General features: G+C 42.4%; 1 protein-coding gene across 2 annotated transcripts in view; it reads left to right on the top strand.

Moving 5' to 3' along the window:
- PTPRN2 (protein tyrosine phosphatase, receptor type N2) overlaps positions 1–17,654 on the top strand; it is a 622,865-nt gene extending 605,211 nt beyond the window's left edge. For both annotated transcript variants that reach the window (XM_025148316.3, XM_025148315.3), the window contains exons 22-23: positions 7,295–7,368; positions 12,996–17,654. In XM_025148316.3, coding sequence (XP_025004084.2) covers positions 7,295–7,368; positions 12,996–13,067 — 146 coding nt within the window. In that variant the 3' untranslated portion in view covers positions 13,068–17,654. The remainder of the gene's footprint in view (positions 1–7,294; positions 7,369–12,995) is intronic.
- The last annotated feature ends 343 nt before the right edge of the window (positions 17,655–17,997 follow it).

The raw sequence follows: 17,997 nt of genomic DNA, 5'->3' as shown, positions 1-17,997 counted from the left end.
TGTGTACATGTGTGAGCATGCAATGCATGTATAAGTTAAAGTACATGCCCTAGTATTTTCTGGAGTCATCATCTGGGTGACAATGGGATATATTATCCTGCATGGAGTATAGATTTTGAACTTCCATTTCTCACATACAGTAATTTAGGCATATTACTTCTAACTTTTGGGGGAAATTATATGTAACAGAGAAGCTATGTATGTTGAAAACTATGCTATGTCTTACATATGGTGGAAGTGGGGAAGGGCAGGGCCTCACATTAGCACCCATTTGTGCCTGGTCTGTGTGTTTTTTCTTCATTGGCAAAGGATATTACCTTAAAAACTGGTGTGTCAATAGTGAATTTCTATTGCCAGAAGTGAATGAAAGCTCAGCAGAATTGTTTTCCTGTAGCAGCTTTTAAAATACCTGTCAGTTCCTAGCTGTTCCTTCTTCAGTATCACCTTCCTTTGAATTGCATTGTGCTAAAGCCACGTCAGTTACATTTATAGGTCCAGGTCATGTGCAAATGCAGTTTTCAAGAATTAATATAAAATATGTGAACGGTATCACATTATGTATGTATATTCTGTGTGTGTGAGACTGTCGCAGTATTTTTCATCGCTTCACTTTCATTGCAGTAATCCCTTCTCCATTTGCATGTCTTCTTCGTCTGTTACCTGTTTTGTTGTTGGGGTTGGGTTCTTTTTTTTTGTGATGGTGATGGTTTTGGTTTACGCTTTTTTTTCATGCTTTCTTTTGGTTTGGTTTTTAAAAGTAGTGGAATTGTCATTTGGATCTGATTTTTTCATGTATAGAAGCACTGTCGTATTTTGACCAAGAATATCGACTGTTCATAAATTCAGATATAGGTTGAATCCATCCCTAACTGCATACACACGTACACGCAGAGAGAGTAAGTGTTAAATGAAAATGCCAGCCTGGATACATTTATTTTCTTCATTATCTTTAAATTGTTGGGTTTTTGTTGATGCTTTTCTCCTCCCATGAAGAGCATCAAAAGCTCCACCTGGCCTGTAGCACAACTCCAACGGTAGACATCTGGGCTAGTAACAATTGCTTTTATTTTTGTTGTTTCTACCTGTGGTTCAGCTCTCTTTTTTGGCTCTCGTATTTACAAGTGTTTTTAGTTAATGGGCACACAGGCAATGTAAGTTGAAGCAAGAAAATATTCTCGTTTGGATTTTGTAGTGGTTACAAACTTGCAGTCAGAAGCAGCAGTTCTTCCTAAAAGGGTTTTTCACTTCTGTGGTGTTCCCCACACAGTATGGCAGCCAGTCTGTCTTTTGGTTGTGGTTCCATGGTGCTTTTTCCTTTACCATTTCCATTAAGGTTTCAGAAGCAGGGTGTGAGGGAAGGAGAAGGCAGCAGCCACAAAACACACACGTCAAACACCATTAGATTTAACGGATTCCAGCTTTTGTGAGCCTGAAACCACAGTGCAAAAACTAATCTCTTTTCAACTCAGGATTGTTACAGATAACTATAGCAGTATGAAGCGCCTAGCATTAAGCATCTCACCTAACCTAGTTGTTTAGGTCTCTTTAGTTGCGAGTGGAGAATGATTAACACCTCTGGAGAGTAATTCTCAGGCGAATGAATTGCCCACCAGGGTCTTCCCACGCTCTCCGGGCTGTTGGGAGAGGAGATGACTAACTCCAGCTCGAACTTCAAGGATGGCTGGAGTAGATAAGATGAGGCTGAGCCTTTGAGACTCAGCTAGTTAGTAAATACTACCGGTGTGCCATTAAAACTAATGGTCAGTGAAGAAGTGGTGTTACACTCCCCCTAGTTATGACCCTCTCTTCTTTAATCAGATTGAATTTGCCCCTCATATGGTGTGATTAAATGTTTCGCAGCAACATTAAGCACTCAATGGTGCAGACCCTGGCTGGAGCAGCTATGCAAGCCGTCCTTTAGTGGCTGTCTGTGGGAAGCTGAAGGCATCTAGGGCTGTGGGGGCAATGCAGATCTGTGGTGTATCTGTGCTATGTCCAGCTGGCATGGGCACTAGAAACAGCATAGCTGTGAGAGTGTAATAGTCCATGAGTGCTGATTTACATTGCAAACTCCCCAGAGAGCCCACTCCTGTTTCTGTACCCCGTGCCATGCAGGTGTAAGGTTCCTGGCAGACCTGGTTCTAGGCACTGTCTGCTCTTCTTCAGGGGATGTCTGTTCTTGGGTCTCCACAGTTCCCTGTCTGCATCCTTGTTGAGACAAAGCTGGGCTCCAAAAAGGTTTGGAAAGTGCTGTGCTAAACCCAAGAGAGCCCATTTGTGAGAATGCTCACGTGGGGTGAGAGGAAAGGCAGCATGAAGCTGCTGTGCACGGGGTTGGTCTGGCCGTGAAGCATCTCATGTAGGTGTGAGTCACGCAGTCATCACCCAAACATGAAAAACACTTGTATTCTTCCTAAAGGCAGACCTGCTGTGGTGAGACAGCTGATTGTCTGTGCCGACACTGTATTTTTGCCCTTATTTTTTTACTCACTTGTATTCTTACTAGTTCTTAACGTTAGGCGTGAGTCTTCTGACTGAGTGACACTGAGGCTAAGAGCTGCCAGTCAGCAGCCTCTTGCAAATATTAATTGGGTCTTTTTCAGCTTCCAGCAACATCAGTGGAAAGAAGAGCATTAGGGACCCTTCCTTCAAGATTTTAACAAGCCCGTTTTTAATCTGACCTAACAAGTCTCTTTGCCCTTTAAGGCCTAATTCAAAATCTATAGAACATAATACATATAAAAAGATGCATTAAGAAGGTAATATCTGACTATTGAGTATTTACTGCTGCAAAAATGTTTGACAAGTCATTTCTGTGCTCCCCTTAGTGCTCCCTTACTTTTCTGTGGGATATATTCTCACTCCCACGCAGATCATCATCGTCTCCTTAAGGAGAAATGGTAACAGTGCTAATAATCCCATATTTACAACTCTCACCATGACTCCTGCATCATATATTCAGCTTTGGGATCACTTTGTGATCAAGAAGAACAGAAGCAGGGCTGAGAAAGGTGTAAAGGGTGTTGAATTAAAAAAAAAAAAAAAACAGCGTATTTATCTTGATCCTCACCTCCTTACTATCCAAACAGATTTGCCTTCATAATAACTCACAGAGTAGGAAGAAAAATGGTTTACTTTATAAATGTTGGTGTGAAACGTAGGGTGAATTTAATGATTTAACTGAAGCGGTGCAGAAAGGTGGAATCAGTCTGGAAGAGAAGTCAAATGTGTCTAAACATAGCAGCCTAATGACCAGGCTGTCCTTTAGGACTCGCAGTAACGAATTTATAGCTGTTCCGCAGAGTTATAATCCTATCTGTTGGAGGATATATGCCTGTAGATCTGAAAGTTTTTCCCTGCTAGAAAAATCCTTTTTAATGTAATATTTATGAGTGATTATGTATTTGTGAAACATGCACAAAGAAAACTCTTCAGCTTTGGTAATTTAAAAAGAAACCCCCTGCAAATAATTACTTTGATGAAGTATTTAAGGATCATTTTATTTATATAAATATACAGAAGATTCAGAGAATCTGGAATCTAAAAAATTCCTTTTAATACTGTGCTTTCATATAAAATTCTTTCAGTCTCACAGAATCCGCGCTGCACTTTTCATTAGTAATGAATAAAATAATAGGACTTCTGACTTTGCTTTCAGTGCAAGTATGTTCAAGCTTATTACACAGAAATAAAATCTCAGAGCTTGCTTTAATTAAGACAAAATTTTCATCTAATGTAACAAATGCTGATTGTTGTTATAACTGCAAAAACGCCAGCGTGTTTTCAGGTGCACAATCTCTGTCGTTTGTTGAACCTGAAAACCACTTCTCCATGATAAGCATCATCATGTCTTCCCAGCTAATGTATAAAAACACATTTATTCTCTTTGCAAACTTCGCCCCATTCCCATACCACCACTGTGATTGCAATGCTGCAGCAGAGTGGAGGGGAGCATCCTTCACCAAGTGTTTCTTGTGTGTCTTGTGCCTTTCAGGATAGGTCCTCTGCCGGGTTTAGAGGGAGGAGACAAGGGGGAGAAGATTTCATTTTTACAACAATAAAACTAACGTTAGGAAATTTGTAATAATTTCAAATATTTTGAGCTACTGCTGGTCATGTCATGGAGCCAACTGCAGCAGCATTGCCTAGCTCATTATTTATTGCATGAGGAACTGGGGATTCCTCTTTTACCCATGCTCTCATGACACGCTGGATCCTCCATTTATATGACTATTTGAGGGCAAACACTTTAACCCCTTGAGGCCTGCTAATCAGGAGCACCAGCTGTTAAGTGCCAGCATGCTTCCTGCACTGCTGCCTGCGGGGAGAGAAAGGGCTGGAAAGGATATGACCCTAAACTTCAGCAACTGCTTTTCTCCTCGGGGGCAAAGTATAATTCAGCTTGCATCTTCTCTTGTGTTCTCTCAGTGTATCCAGTTGCTTCTGATGCGGACTGTTGTGCACTTACTGTGCATACTTAAAGCCTTTAGAAGGGTGGTGGTTCATTACTGAAGTTTAAAATCTGCATTGTGCTGGTGTGGAAGTGCATTAGGAGGTATTTGCTCAGCTAGCTCACTGAGCTGCAAAGGGATTGCGTGGTTGTTTTTTTGCATCACTGCTGGTACAGCATTAGTTCAGTCTCACTCTGAGTTACATTCTCCCATTCATTAAAAACAAGTAATGAAACCCTGTGTGAAAAAGGAACCTATCACAAATAGTACCCAAATGTATTCCCTACAGGGTGAAATACAGCCAGAAGTGAAAAGGCAGTTCTTCATTCTTTAAATGCTCCCTCTTTTATCTCCCTTTTTATTTTCAGAAACCAGTAGTATTGTTAAACAAATAAATGTTGGAGGGGAGAAAAGATAGAAAATCTTCCCTTTTTGGCACACTTCTGTGTCTAGCAATTTATATTCAAACTCATTTGGTTTAGGCATAATAAGGGAATAGGTGGAGAACATGTACTGGTGGATGTGGGAGAGGTCTGTCCATAAGGAGAGACGAAGAAGTCATGCTGCCTTTATCCAATGCCACTAATTTCATCCTTTTTCTTGTGAATTTTCTGTTCCAGGATATTTTTCTTCCAAAATGGGTGCCCATCTTTGCAGCATGAAGTTTTGCCTCTCCAGACTTTTAGGCAGTTCCTTTCACCATAGTACCAGAGGCATTCAGAAGTGTGAGAAAGGGGGAGAAAACAGATCCGTGCCTGTGCTTTGCCTTTGCGTCTCCACCCCTGGTCTCTCTAAGATAGACATGTGCCTTGGGCACAGTCATACTTTGCTTACTTTACTTTTCTATGGCTTTTGGCTGAGGCTATCAGAAGTGCTTGTGGGTGCTGTGCTGATCCCAACCCATGGGTTCAGGGGTATTGATCAGTAAAAAATGTTGACATGGGGACTTTTGTTGGCAAAACCCTCCAAAGCTAGCCTCCCATTAAGCATCTCAAGCCACCAGGACTATTCTTAACGTTCCAGTGCAAGCATATGCTTTAGTGTTTTGCTAAATCAGGGTTTTGTGGTCAGGCATTGTTCATACTGTTAGGCATGTCATTCTGTTAATGATGATGAAAAAGCAAGCATCAGTTCACCAGTAAATGCCTGCAATCTGCGTCACAGCGATGGAGGAATTAACCCTTTCAAAGATAGGCTCAGAAGCCCATCTGGCCATTAAGGAGCATTATTAGCTCTTGTCAGAAACCTTTTCCCAGCACCTAATATGTTACTGTGTTGTCCTGAGGCTAGAGTAGGTTCAAATGAAGAGCATCCCTCTCTGGGGAGAACGCACACGCGTCTGCAGCCACAGGGAAGCCCATGGGACACATGGGCTCACCAGCTCAATGGGGTTCATCCTTGCAGCACAACAGGGATGTTAACCAGGACCGTGGTTAACCTCATCCGTGCATGTCAGCGTGTTAAATTTTCCTCATATCTTAATTTCTGAGAATTCCTCTTATGTCGAGCCAAGGTGCTGGTAGGATATTTTAATCCTGGGAATGTAATGAGGCCACAAGTAAGGCTGTAAAGCACGTGGGATACTTACATAACCCTGCTCCCATGGAAGGCAGTGGGGGAACAGGAAATTCCCACTAATTTGTGCTTCTGTGAGGCCAAACACCAAAATGAGCTCCTGTGCTGCGCCTTCACAAAGATTGTACCTTTACTGATGGTTTCCAGATGAAATGCAGCTGTAAAAAAGCAGACCTAAGCCATAATTACTGCTACTGTCACTGTTACCAGACCTAAAAGCATGTGTTAATATGTATTGTTCTGATCCTTTTAAGTGTGTGGGTTTGTTTTTTTGTTTGTTTTTTTTACTTTTTAATAAAACTTACTATTTTGTCTAATGCTGTTCCCTGGAAATTCCTATACAGTATGGAGGGGGAGGGATAGGACAGATATACAATGCCTCAACCCGTAGTAGTCAACAAAAATATCTAAGTTGGCACTGTTACATTTACTGAATGAATTCATTCCAGTTCTGATACAGCTGATATTTTCAAGGAGGCACTTGCAAACTGATTATCCTCTTAGGAAGTGACAAATGTATGGGGCGGTAGGGGATGTGGAGTGGGGATGGGACAGTCACGCTGTGGTCATGGTGACTCTCTGCCCATCTGCCCAATGCTTTGGTGCTGGGAGTTGTTCTGGCAAGATGCAGACGGGACAGATGTGTGACAGCCAAATTCCATCACTGAACTTCTCAGCAGGAAGGGTTTCCAGCCCTGCTTCTGCTCTTGGAGTTCATGCAGGGACTAACAGGAGGAACCAACATTTTGATTTTTTCTCCAGTAACACATATCTGGTTAGGCACTGAAGGAAAACGACATGATCAAGAAAAATCTCAAACTGAAGACGAAATTGAGGAGTAAACCAGCACGATCTCGGTGGCGGGTGGCAGAAGTTCACCTAAACCTTGTTTTAACAACATCCGTATTTGTGTGGGTTGGGCCCTTCGTTCCATGCATATTCCTAGAAGTGACAAAGGGCACTCAATGGCATGGCCACAGTGGACCCTCAGGTTCTGCTAAATAAATCCTGCTCTAGGTACAAAGGCATTTTTAAGAATTTGTTTTTCTCTGGCTTTTCTTGAATTAATGTTAATAAAAGCTGCCCCAACCTCTTATTTTTCTATATGAACACAAAAATTGCAGCTGCCTGCCAAGTCTGCTGAGAGATGGATGTAATAATTTTCAATTGTACTGTTAGCCCAAAGGGAACCCGATAGCAAGAGATTGACAGATGCAGCATGGATTATCTTGTGCTCTGAACTCAGCCCAATTTGTGGTTTGTTGCAGGTGCTAAAGAGATTGATATTGCTGCTACCCTGGAGCACTTGAGGGACCAGAGACCAGGCATGGTCCAGACAAAGGTACTGTCAATAAATCCACTGGGATTTTAAATACATTAAAGGTCTTTCACAGTAGTTGTTTTCATGACAGAAGAGAGAGGGTATGACCTAATTTAACGCAGGTCGCTTGCTGATTACTGTTTGGCTCCCTACCAACTGAGGTTTATTTATGCTGAAGATTTATCTAGGCTACTTTCTTTGGTGTTTACTGCTCTTTCTTGCAACATCTCCAACATCTATCTTGATTGCCATGTATGAAGGGCAGTCAAGATAACAGTCTATAGTTTACTAAAGATTTTTTTTTTTTCCTGAAAGTAAAGCTTTGAATTAAAGGAAATATAGTTTTGAAGGCAATCAAGTCATTTTTAGCATCTTTGAAGGGAAGAGCTTACAGTGTGCCTAAAGCCATGTCCTTTATGGATGAAGCTTTGTGACTGCATTTGTACCCCATGGTGTGGTGAATATCTTACTCTGCAATTACCATCAGTTGTAACAACCTCTAAGTTTTCTGTAATATATAACTTCTAAGGATAACTAATAGTGTGACTGCTGTTTCTTCCATTAGGAATTAAACTTTTTTATTGTTACAACTTTCAGTGATATATGGGATGATACTGGGGGATATTTGCTGCAAGTTAAAGCTGCACCTATGACCATAAAGAAAGCTGTTCATGACATGGAGACCAAATAAATCTGAATGTGACATTGTAAAATCTTGAATGAGAGTTATAACCCCAAACTGAATAACTGGAGCAAAGTGACAGCACTCTGTCATGGTCAGGGAGGAACCGATAGGAACGTTTGTAACATTGAGGGAGTTGAAGCTGCTGGGGGACGAAGGTGAAATAGATCTGTTTGCAGAAATCATTGGTTCATAACTTCTCCTGAATCTGTTCTTAATCGTGCTATCTTCTCACTAATATGAGAAGTGATATTGGAAGACAGGGAGCGGGGGCGACTGGGTGCAGAGGCATTAGGCATTATTTACCCAGTAAGTAAGTAGGTGAAAAATTAAGATGAGCCAGCCAAGGCTAACTAACCCTTATCAGCAAGTAAGACATAAAATTGCACACATCTTTCTTCTGCTTTGATTAATCAGACTGGGAAAAAAATGCCTATAGCACACAGCATCCAGTGCCTCACACATTTATTCTAAGGAAAGATGCAAGTCCTGAGCTAACTCTGTAAACGCACCCAATTTATATGGCACCTCCATAGAAATATGGAGCTCTGATTCTGGTTTGTCTCCCTTTCCAGAGAAATTACAGCTTATTGCCTTTAACAAAAGAAAAAAGAAAAAAAAAAACAGCTCCAGAAGCAAAGAATGAGGTGATGTGGGTAACTTGTCTTAGTTAGCTCAGAAATAGTTACCTGAGTCCCCTGAGAAGCTCACTGGAGACGTTTCTCCCCTCCAAACATCTCTCTGAAAGAGCTGCAGAAAAGCAAATGTATCCCATGTCTTCAGCCAGGATGAGAAATTTTCCCAGGATGTGGCTTATCTCGCCTCTTGCTCCTTCTTCCATCATTCTTATGTTCTCAGAACCACCCAAATCACTTATTCAAGCTAATGTCTTGCAAATTATAAATATCTGGTTGCATGCTAGCAGTGCGCTATCCCCAGAGAATTTTTCTGACGGATTTAAACAAACCCCCGTGCTTTCCCAACTGAATACAAATGAGGAATATTAGACTCCTGGAGTAATTTAAAACAATGGATTAAAAGTCAGGTTAGAAATGCCAGTTAGAGAATATCCCTGGGCAAAATAAACACCGACTTACTTTAGCAGTGTGATTGTGTTTCCAGCAGGCAGCGCTCCACATTTTCAATAAGCATGTGAAAGATTTGTTTGCAACATTTTGTCTTCTGGAAAGGATCTTTAATTCAAAAGCACTGTATATAATAAATGGTAATGAAATTATCATAACGACATTCTGCATTTCTGAGAAGCATAATAGAGGGTTTGTGGTTTTGTTACTTTTTTTTGCAGGGGAATCATAAAATAGAATTGAAATGCCACATGTGAGAGAAAAAAGTAATGAAGGAAGGAGTGTTTTCTGTCATGGGAAGAATACTTTTCCTTTTTCTCTTTCTTGTGTCTTTCCACTGGCAATCTGTACTATTACACATATATGCTATATACTGCATACACCTACTTTGTTTTGCAGAGAATTTTTATTTGAGGTCTTACAGAGATTTGTCATATTACTACATATTTCTAAACTTCTTATTTCTAAATGTGTTCGTGTCACCTCTGCATTATAGGTGGGCTGACAACACAACATGCCTGCCCAGCTTGATTTTCTAGGCAAAACCTAGATATCTAAGTCATACTTGTCCATGTGAGTCGCACATGCGAATGGGCTCTAGAGAATGACAAACTGAGCTCCTTTAAATTTGTTGCAGTTCCTTTTATCTGTGGTTGTCCTTGTGTGTAGGCATGGAAGGGATGTGAAGGTTTTTCTTTGAGAGTGGGAGTACACCTCAATGGGAGCTGCACTGTTCCTCGCCTGCGTGTGTTATGCAGAAGGAAGGAGGGAGAAGAGCTCAGATGCAGCATCCCCAGAAGACCCAGTCCTCAAACATCTCATGACCAAACATCTTCTTTCCTGTCTCCTTTATGGCAGCGTTTCACAGTCACTTTGGAGCTCTGGCATAAAGATGCTCTATGAGTTGTTTTGCCTCGCTAATTTCGGGTCACTCCTAAATCTCACCATCTCACCTGATGGAAGCTGGCAGTCTCCACCAAGGCTGTCTCCAAAATGCATATCTGAGCTTGGGAGTTGGTGTTGATCAATTTGGGGTCCTAAGGTGAGAGCTGCCTTCTCCATGGCCAGTGCAGCAATACCATGTGCTCTTGTGTGAGCCACCCCTCTATGAGAGGCAAAGGCACGTAAGAGCTCATTTGTTCAGTGAGTTAAGTCATTTTCAGCAATGGGACTAATATTAAAATATTAAAATACTGTAGTCCCTGATCTTACAAGCTTTTCCTTATGGTAAAATGAAGGGCACATTAGGTACCTCATCACATGAGTGATGGCAGCTTCTCTCCTTCTGAACTGTCACCAGCCTCTCGGAAGGGGTATTTGCCCATTTGTGGACATTTGGCTGCATCACCCTGCAGCCCAGCAGTGCTCAGATCAGCTCCCCTACTATTGTTGTGCTCCCCGTTTTGGTTCTGACATGGTGCGTCTGGATGAACGCCTTTCTCTGCCCTCCAGCTACGTTCACACATTCATTGTGCTATGCTCAAAATATAGCTGCTGCTCTTGGGTGGCCACCAGCATTTCCTCATCTCCTTTAATTGCAGAGACCTTGAGGCAGGCACAGGCAGACCCACAGACTGTTTTTTGTGCCTAATGAGGGTGAGTTCTAATCTTTAGGGTGAATTGATGTGTGATTAAAAAACACTGGATGCAGTCCAGCAAATGTGCAAGGATGCCATTGTGACAGCACCAAACAGAGGACAAAATTCTTGAATGTTGGTTTCTCTGAGAAGTTATTCTGAGTTTTAGTCTTCTTTTTCTGCTTGGTAACTGTGCCCACTGTGGCTTCCCTCTGAGGCACCTGCACACAGTAGATAGATGCAGAGTGGTGAGACAAGGTGGACGAGACTGACACTGAAGTGCAGGAGTTAAAAGTCAGTTGTCTTCCTGAGTTATGAGTCACTCACCTATAGTTTGTCCTTTCACCCTTCCTGCAGACTTCCATTGTTGAAAGTGAGTGCTGTTGGACCAGTAACCACCTTCAGGGCTGGCTGTGTTCAGCAGCCATTTGCCACTGCTGCACCCATCCCACACAGCCCTGGGCAGCTCCTGCTGCACATCCCTGTTCTGACTGGAGGCACAGATGGCATCCTGGCAGGGTTCATCTCAGACTTCTATTCCTAAAGTCACTTCCTCCAAAGCTCTTAACCCCAGTTGGTGTAAACCACTGGAATATTTCTAGAAAATCCAAACACTTCTGCACAGTCCTTGACTGCTGTCCTTGGTTTGCTTATTCTCTAAGTAAACCACATACATTTCTTTTTCCATCTGAAAAGAAGCAGACAGAAAATCATCCTGTCAGATATTTCATTAAGCTAAATTTCTGAGAAAGATTACTTGCTCTGGAAAATACACCTGCTAACCTTGAGGAAGCAAAGCTCCTTTGTCCTTCTTTAGAACCAGACAGTTTAGGAGCACATTAGGGTCACAAGTAGGTGTAGTGGCTATTCCTGCCTGTGTCCTTCACACCTCCCCTAACTCAGCACAGAAATCTGTTATTGATTTTGGTTTTATGCTTATGGTAAATAAGTAGCATAAACCTTCCTAAGTATTTCCTAAACATGAATAAAGTGGACCAAATACTGCTAGATAATTTGTGAGTACTGAAGAGCAGTTAAAAAGGAAGCTGGAAAAGACTAATAAGAGGTAAAGCAAAAAGCAGACACTTCTCTATTTAGTAGCCATAATGTGAGGAAGTATATATTTAACTAATTTTGACTAAAAACACCTGAGAGAAGCCAGAGTTTCTCTTTTGCAGCATATCACCTACTTCATATCTCAGTTTTGTTAATGAGTTTACATCTTCATGTCAGAAAGAAATGCCTGGTGATCAACTACTCCCAAATGTTTCTGGCCAAACAATTGCAATACATCATTGTGTCCCACTAGCTTAGTTTCTGCTACCAACATTTTTCTCCATTAAAATGACTCTAGTTTCAGGATGCTGTCAAACATGTTATATGGCATCAATAAACCCCAAACATTTTGTTCCTTGCTGTTGCAACGTGCAGTTCCTCCTGCATATTTCTATTTTCAACGGTGTCTTGAGGATGCTCCAGGCTGTCAGAAAGTTTTTTCGTTTATTATTCAGGGTCAGAAAGGCTTTGCAGACCGATCTTGACTAATTGGAGGGCTGGGCAATCACCAGCCACATGAATTTTTAAAAGAGCAATTTTTAAAAGAGATGGGGCAAACCTGGCTCTACGTACAGACTGGGGGATGAGGGAGCAGCCCTGGAGAAAGATCAGGGGGTTCTGGCTGTGGGCAGGTTGGGTCTGAGCCAGCAGTGTGCCCTGGAGCCAAAGGGCCAACCGTATCCTTGGGGCACCAGGCCCAGCGCTGCCACCGGGCAGGGGAGGGGCTGTCCTGCTCTGCTCTGTGCTGTGCGGCCCCACCTCCAGCACTGGTACAGGTTGGGTAATAAGAAGAACATAAAACTGTTAGAGAGTGTCCAAAGGAGGGCTACAAAGATGGTGAAGGGTCCAGAGGGCAAGATGTGTGTGAGGAGCACTGAGGGCCCTGGGTTTGTAGGGTGCAGAGCAAAGGAGGCGGAGTGGAGGCATCATGGCGGCTGCAGCTCCTCACAGGGAGCAGAGGGGCAACGACAGCGCCTGAGGGAATATCATGGAGCTGTCAGGGGAGGGCGGCTGGGGGTGAGGGAAAGGCTGTGCCCCAGAGGGCGGTGGGCATGGAACGGGCTGCCCAGGGCAGCGGGCACAGCCCTGAGTGCCAGAGCTCAGGGAGCGTTGGGACATCGCTCTGAGACACAGGGTTGGGTTTGGGTGCTGCTGTGTGGAGCCAGGGTTGGACTCAAGGATCCTTGTGGGTCCCTTCCAACTCGGGATATTCTGTGATTCTATTATATGCCTTTGCTTTCTCCACAGGAGCAGTTTGAATTTGCTTTGACAGCTGTTGCAGAGGAAGTGAACGCAATACTCAAGGCACTTCCCCAGTGAGCAGCTCGGTGTCCCGGAGGTTCCCGCAGGATCCATTCCTCATTTCCTCATCCTCAGTCCCTGTGAATGTTCTTGGAAACCGTGACCTGACCTTAACTATGTATCTTCTGTTGTAACCACATAGTGGTAGGGTCCTTAGAAACTCCTTTAGCTGGTAAAAGTTCAACAGTTAGAATGTGTCTTCTGTTTTGGGGTTTTAAAGCAAATTTTAAAAAAGTACATCAAAGCCTCGGATTAAGTGACAGAACAGTCCACCTAATCCCTCTCTCATCCTCGAAGACCTGAATGTCAAACTTGGAAAGCACACATTCCTGTTCTTAATAGCAAATATTCAGTATTGTGGGTAACTAGTGCAGTCAATATAGTCTCAGAAAACAGTGTTCTGTTGTATTTCGTAACTCCTTAAAAACCAAATGAGAGTGAGGGGCCTGAAAGAGATGGCAATTGTCCCTCTACAATGCCAGGCGGAGGCATGGAACTGTGCAGAGGGTGTGAGTAAACACAGGTCCAGGCTCTGGCAAAGAGAGCTTGCACCTTCTCATGCTGAGCTTTAGCAAGCAAACATTTTCTTAACTGTTGTTTACTTTTCAGCTTTGTGCTGTGAATGGAAGAAAATCTGAGCTATAAGTAAATAGGCCAGCACGGTTGTTGCAACTGGGGAGAACAAGTCGGGCACATTAATGGGAACCTGGGGAACAGTGAGCACCACAGCTCTGGCCAAGTACCTACAGTGTGGAGCAGGCAAACATAGATGCACCTCCAGCCATGAGCAAGGCGCCTGGCCCACCAGGTACATGTCCAGAGCTGGCTGGAATGGACTGTTGACACTCTGGGATTACTGAGGAAGAAAACGGGACTCTTCTCTTTATAATTTTTGCATTTTGCTCTTTCAAGCTGTGCTGTGCCATCCTTTTGAGCCGGGGAAATATATTTCTGTAAAAGCCTGGCTGAAGGAAGAATCACCGATCAGCATTTTATGATCCTCATCGAGTTTGTCTGAGCCAGACATTTGTTGCACCTTTCTGCTCTTTCCTTTTTCTGAATGACACCTATTTTAACTATTAATGGATAAAGAAGCACATAGGTTGAATTTTCAGAGATTCTTCTGTTCTCAAAATCCTAACGCCTACTGTTGCAAAGTAATGCTAAAATATGTCTGTAAATGGCTTGGTTATGCAATTTTGCTTATGTGAATCCACAGTTTTAGTTGTGGCACTCTACTAAAGGGATTGAAGCTACTGATGGAAAGTACTCTGATTTGCTTGAATGAAGGGCCTGAAAGTGACGTTTTCAAATGTGACTCTTAATTTCATTTTCAAAACCGAATACTTGGACACTTTAATCTGTTATCCTGTATCTCTGTGACTTAAGAATTTCAGTGTTGGTTTTTTGGTTTGTTTTTTTTTCCCAAAATCTTAACAGCATTACATACCTGGAAAATACAGAATAAATTTAATTTGGGAGGGTGAAAGTTTTATAAACTTCTAATCAGCGAAATGTTAAAAATGCAATATTGGAGAGTTTTGCTGGATCAGAGGTAACAGGCATCTATTGAAATCAACCAGGTTGCAGTTTTGTGCTGTAGGCATGCATATTGGTGATTTCTTCTTTTTAGCAATTAAAGAGTTATTTAAGAAAAAACCAACAACAACAAAGCAGAAGACTTCTTACTTTTCACCATACATTTTTGCATGCTTTTCTTGGTATGTGCTGTTGCTTAATTTGTGCGTCCCATTACTATGGAAGTACAGAGCATTTACTGCAGATGCCATCATCCTCTTAAGTACATATGCTGTACATTAAGCCACATGTTTATTTTATGGCCTAAGCATTTTAGAGCTTTCCTAGCAATAACTAAAAAAACTAATGGAGTATGAATGAGAAAATTGCCTTTTTCATTTGATAATTTAGGCTTAACAGGTTTCTTTTATTACTTTAGCTAACACACAATTGCAGATCAGGGCAGATGAGATCAGTTTGAGCAGTATCAGCAACTGTTTGAGGTAGATTTACTGTGAGCCATGTACTGCAGCTTTCTGAAAATACAGGTAGTTATATCCATACAAACAGTCCAAGGAATCAAAATAAGGGCATCCTAAGTCAACCCCTCAGATTCTTGGGTAAAATTACCTCTTAGGGCAAGATGCTGTACCATTGCCTACTGCCAATGGGATAATGGGTTTTCAGCACAGATTTCTGCCCTGAGATTCATTAGCGTTCGCCTCCTGACCGTCCCTGTGCATACCACAAACATTGCTGATGAGCTGTTCGTTTGCACTTCAGGAATATTTTTTTAATTGTTCTTCTGCAAATATTTGCATTTCATAATAATAATTTCAGGGTGATCTCTATTATTTCACAAGCGGCTGAGTATGAGACTAAAATATTGGTCTTCATGCTTTGGAGTTTATTTAGTGTAAATTAGAGGGCATTAATCTTCCCCAGTGCTAATGGGGCAGGGATGTGTTGTTTTATTCATACTCGTAGGCTGATTTACACAACAGAAGGATGCAATCTTAGGTTGGGATATCTCCCACTGAATGTCATGGACAATCCTGTTTTTTCAGCCGTGTTTTTGCACAGTTCTTCCACAAAGAGGTGCCAGGCTTATTCTGTTGACTGTAAGCTGCCACACAGATTATTTCATCTGTGCAGGTAGGACATTGTTCACACCTCTCCGTAAACGCACTGCTTCTGCTGGCAGTCATTAGCTGCAGGGCCTATGAGTGAAATGCAGTTCAGTTGCACCAAGGTGATCCAGAAGGGTCTGACAATCCATTTCCCAGGGAGATGCCAAAATCATGGAAATACAAACCTGGTGAAACCAGAGATAGGTTTCTCATGCAGGACAGGTATTTCTTTACTCTTCTGACTGCTGATCATGATCCTTACAGCTGGACAAAGGATGTGGCTCAGGCTGCCCCAGGCCACTTGCACTGGATGTGAAACCTGCCCCGTGTTCCCTGGTAAGTGGGGTTGGAAGCCAGCATCATACAGGAGCCCAAGGTCAGATGAGACCCACAATCCTTCCCTGGTCAATGTTCTGCTTGATTTTTAGTAAATGGACAGTCATTGAGGCTGGGTTGACACTTGATTCATGCCCATAAACAGCACATGTTTAATATTGACCATCACAGTGTTCTTGAAGACAAATAAAATCTACAGGTGCTGCTTATGTGATTGAACTTTAAAATGATATTTAAGGAGGAAGCTGCCAGAGGGCAATTTAACCCCAGGGCTTACAGTTTCCTTCCTCAGCGTTCAAAGCATAGGGTGAGAAAGCTCATTTCCCACCAGCATGGCAGTACAATGTACTGTACATGAATGTGACCAGATACCAGTAGCCCCATGCTTACATGGTGCCAGTGGGTGCAGACATGGGGGACAGGGAATTGGTTGCCACCACTTGCAGGCGTAGCAGCACAGTCCCTCCCCTGCTTTCACCCTTCCCACAAAAAGCACTGGATTTGGAGGGACAGAAGAAGAGGATAGCCTAGTTCCCCAAAGCCCAGATCCTTGAGTTTCAGTCCTTGCCACGGGGAAAGCAGTGTGGGTTTTGCTGTCACCTTCACCTATATCAGGTGAAACTCTAACCATTGCCTTTGACCATCAGTTGTGGGAGCTGGAGCAGCCTGGGTAACAGCCAGTGGAAGTCTTTGGGCAGTTGTAAGGGCCAAGAATGAGTTGTAGCAGAAAATCCCATATCCAAATCTTAATTCAGTAGCAAAGCAAGCAAGATTATTTTTATAGATGCTACGAGAGGTTTAAAACGTTTAAGAATATTTTTAAAATCTACACCAATGACTAAACCTTGTTTCTGTCTCTAGCATGCATGCAGAACCAGTCTCCATCCATCCCCAGGGGAATGACAGCTACAGAACCTGTAAGGAGTTCATGCTTTATTTGTCAAGTGAAAAATTAATCAGAGCCAGCCCACTTCATAATTTCCAGACTAGTCATTAATTAAAAATAAATAAATAAATAAATATTGGAATAGAAAACAAGTATTTGATTAGCTTTGTTACAGAACAATAGCTCTCCTAATTTTTATTCTGCATATCTTATTCTTTGTTTAGAAAATTCTCTTAAGAAGCAGTTGAGATAATTCGCTTTTTAAAACTGTACAGTTTCTATGGTTTTGCTTTTTAAACGAGAGTACACTTTGTAGATTTGATTATTATATTTTTCTGTTACGATTACATTGGACATTACAAAGGCATTCCCCACCACAGTGAGAAGAAAGCCATCCTGTCGGTTTATTGTGGAAGGAAAAAAATAATTAGAACAAAATTGCAGAGCTGTGGCATACTCGATCCAATTAGAGCATGACTCTTTACTACTCTTCATTTACCACATTAGAAATAAAGTTACACCAGCAAGATTTCATTTGAAGCTGTTCTTGCATGCTGTTTGTACTGTATTTGATGGCATAATATTGTTTCATTTACAACCTTTTCTTTCTCGCCACTCTATTATATTCTTTCCCTGTATATAGTTGAGAAGAAAAAAGATTATACAAAGTATTTTGTTCTACCTCTGTAAAAATCATATTTGTGAATAAAGTCACGTTGTCTGTGGAGCACGGTATTATGGATGCAGCATTAGCAGCTGGTGTTTGCTTTTATTTGGGGGTAGGAGGGCTCCTCCTGTCGCTGGATGCTTATCCCTGTGCTGACGGAGGGGGCAGGCAGGCTCTTGCTGAGCCTTAGAGGTGCTCGCTTCTCTGCTGCAAGATGGTGCAGCCACCTCTGCCTTTGGGGTGTGGGCTCCTACCTCTGCAGCTCCCAGCTGAGGGAGGGCTGCGGGCCACGCTGCTCCAGGCAGACCCCTGCATTCAGGTCATACAGGGGAATGACTACATGATGGAAACTCTCCTTGTGCAACGGGGAGGTGAAAGCAACGCGGGCTGTGAACGCGGGCCGGTGGGTCA

Source organism: Gallus gallus, chromosome 2 (assembly GCF_016699485.2).
Source record: "Gallus gallus isolate bGalGal1 chromosome 2, bGalGal1.mat.broiler.GRCg7b, whole genome shotgun sequence".
Lineage (NCBI taxonomy): Eukaryota > Metazoa > Chordata > Aves > Galliformes > Phasianidae > Gallus > Gallus gallus.
Note: the sequence above shows the minus strand (reverse complement) of the source record. Positions and strands in the feature narration are given on the sequence as shown.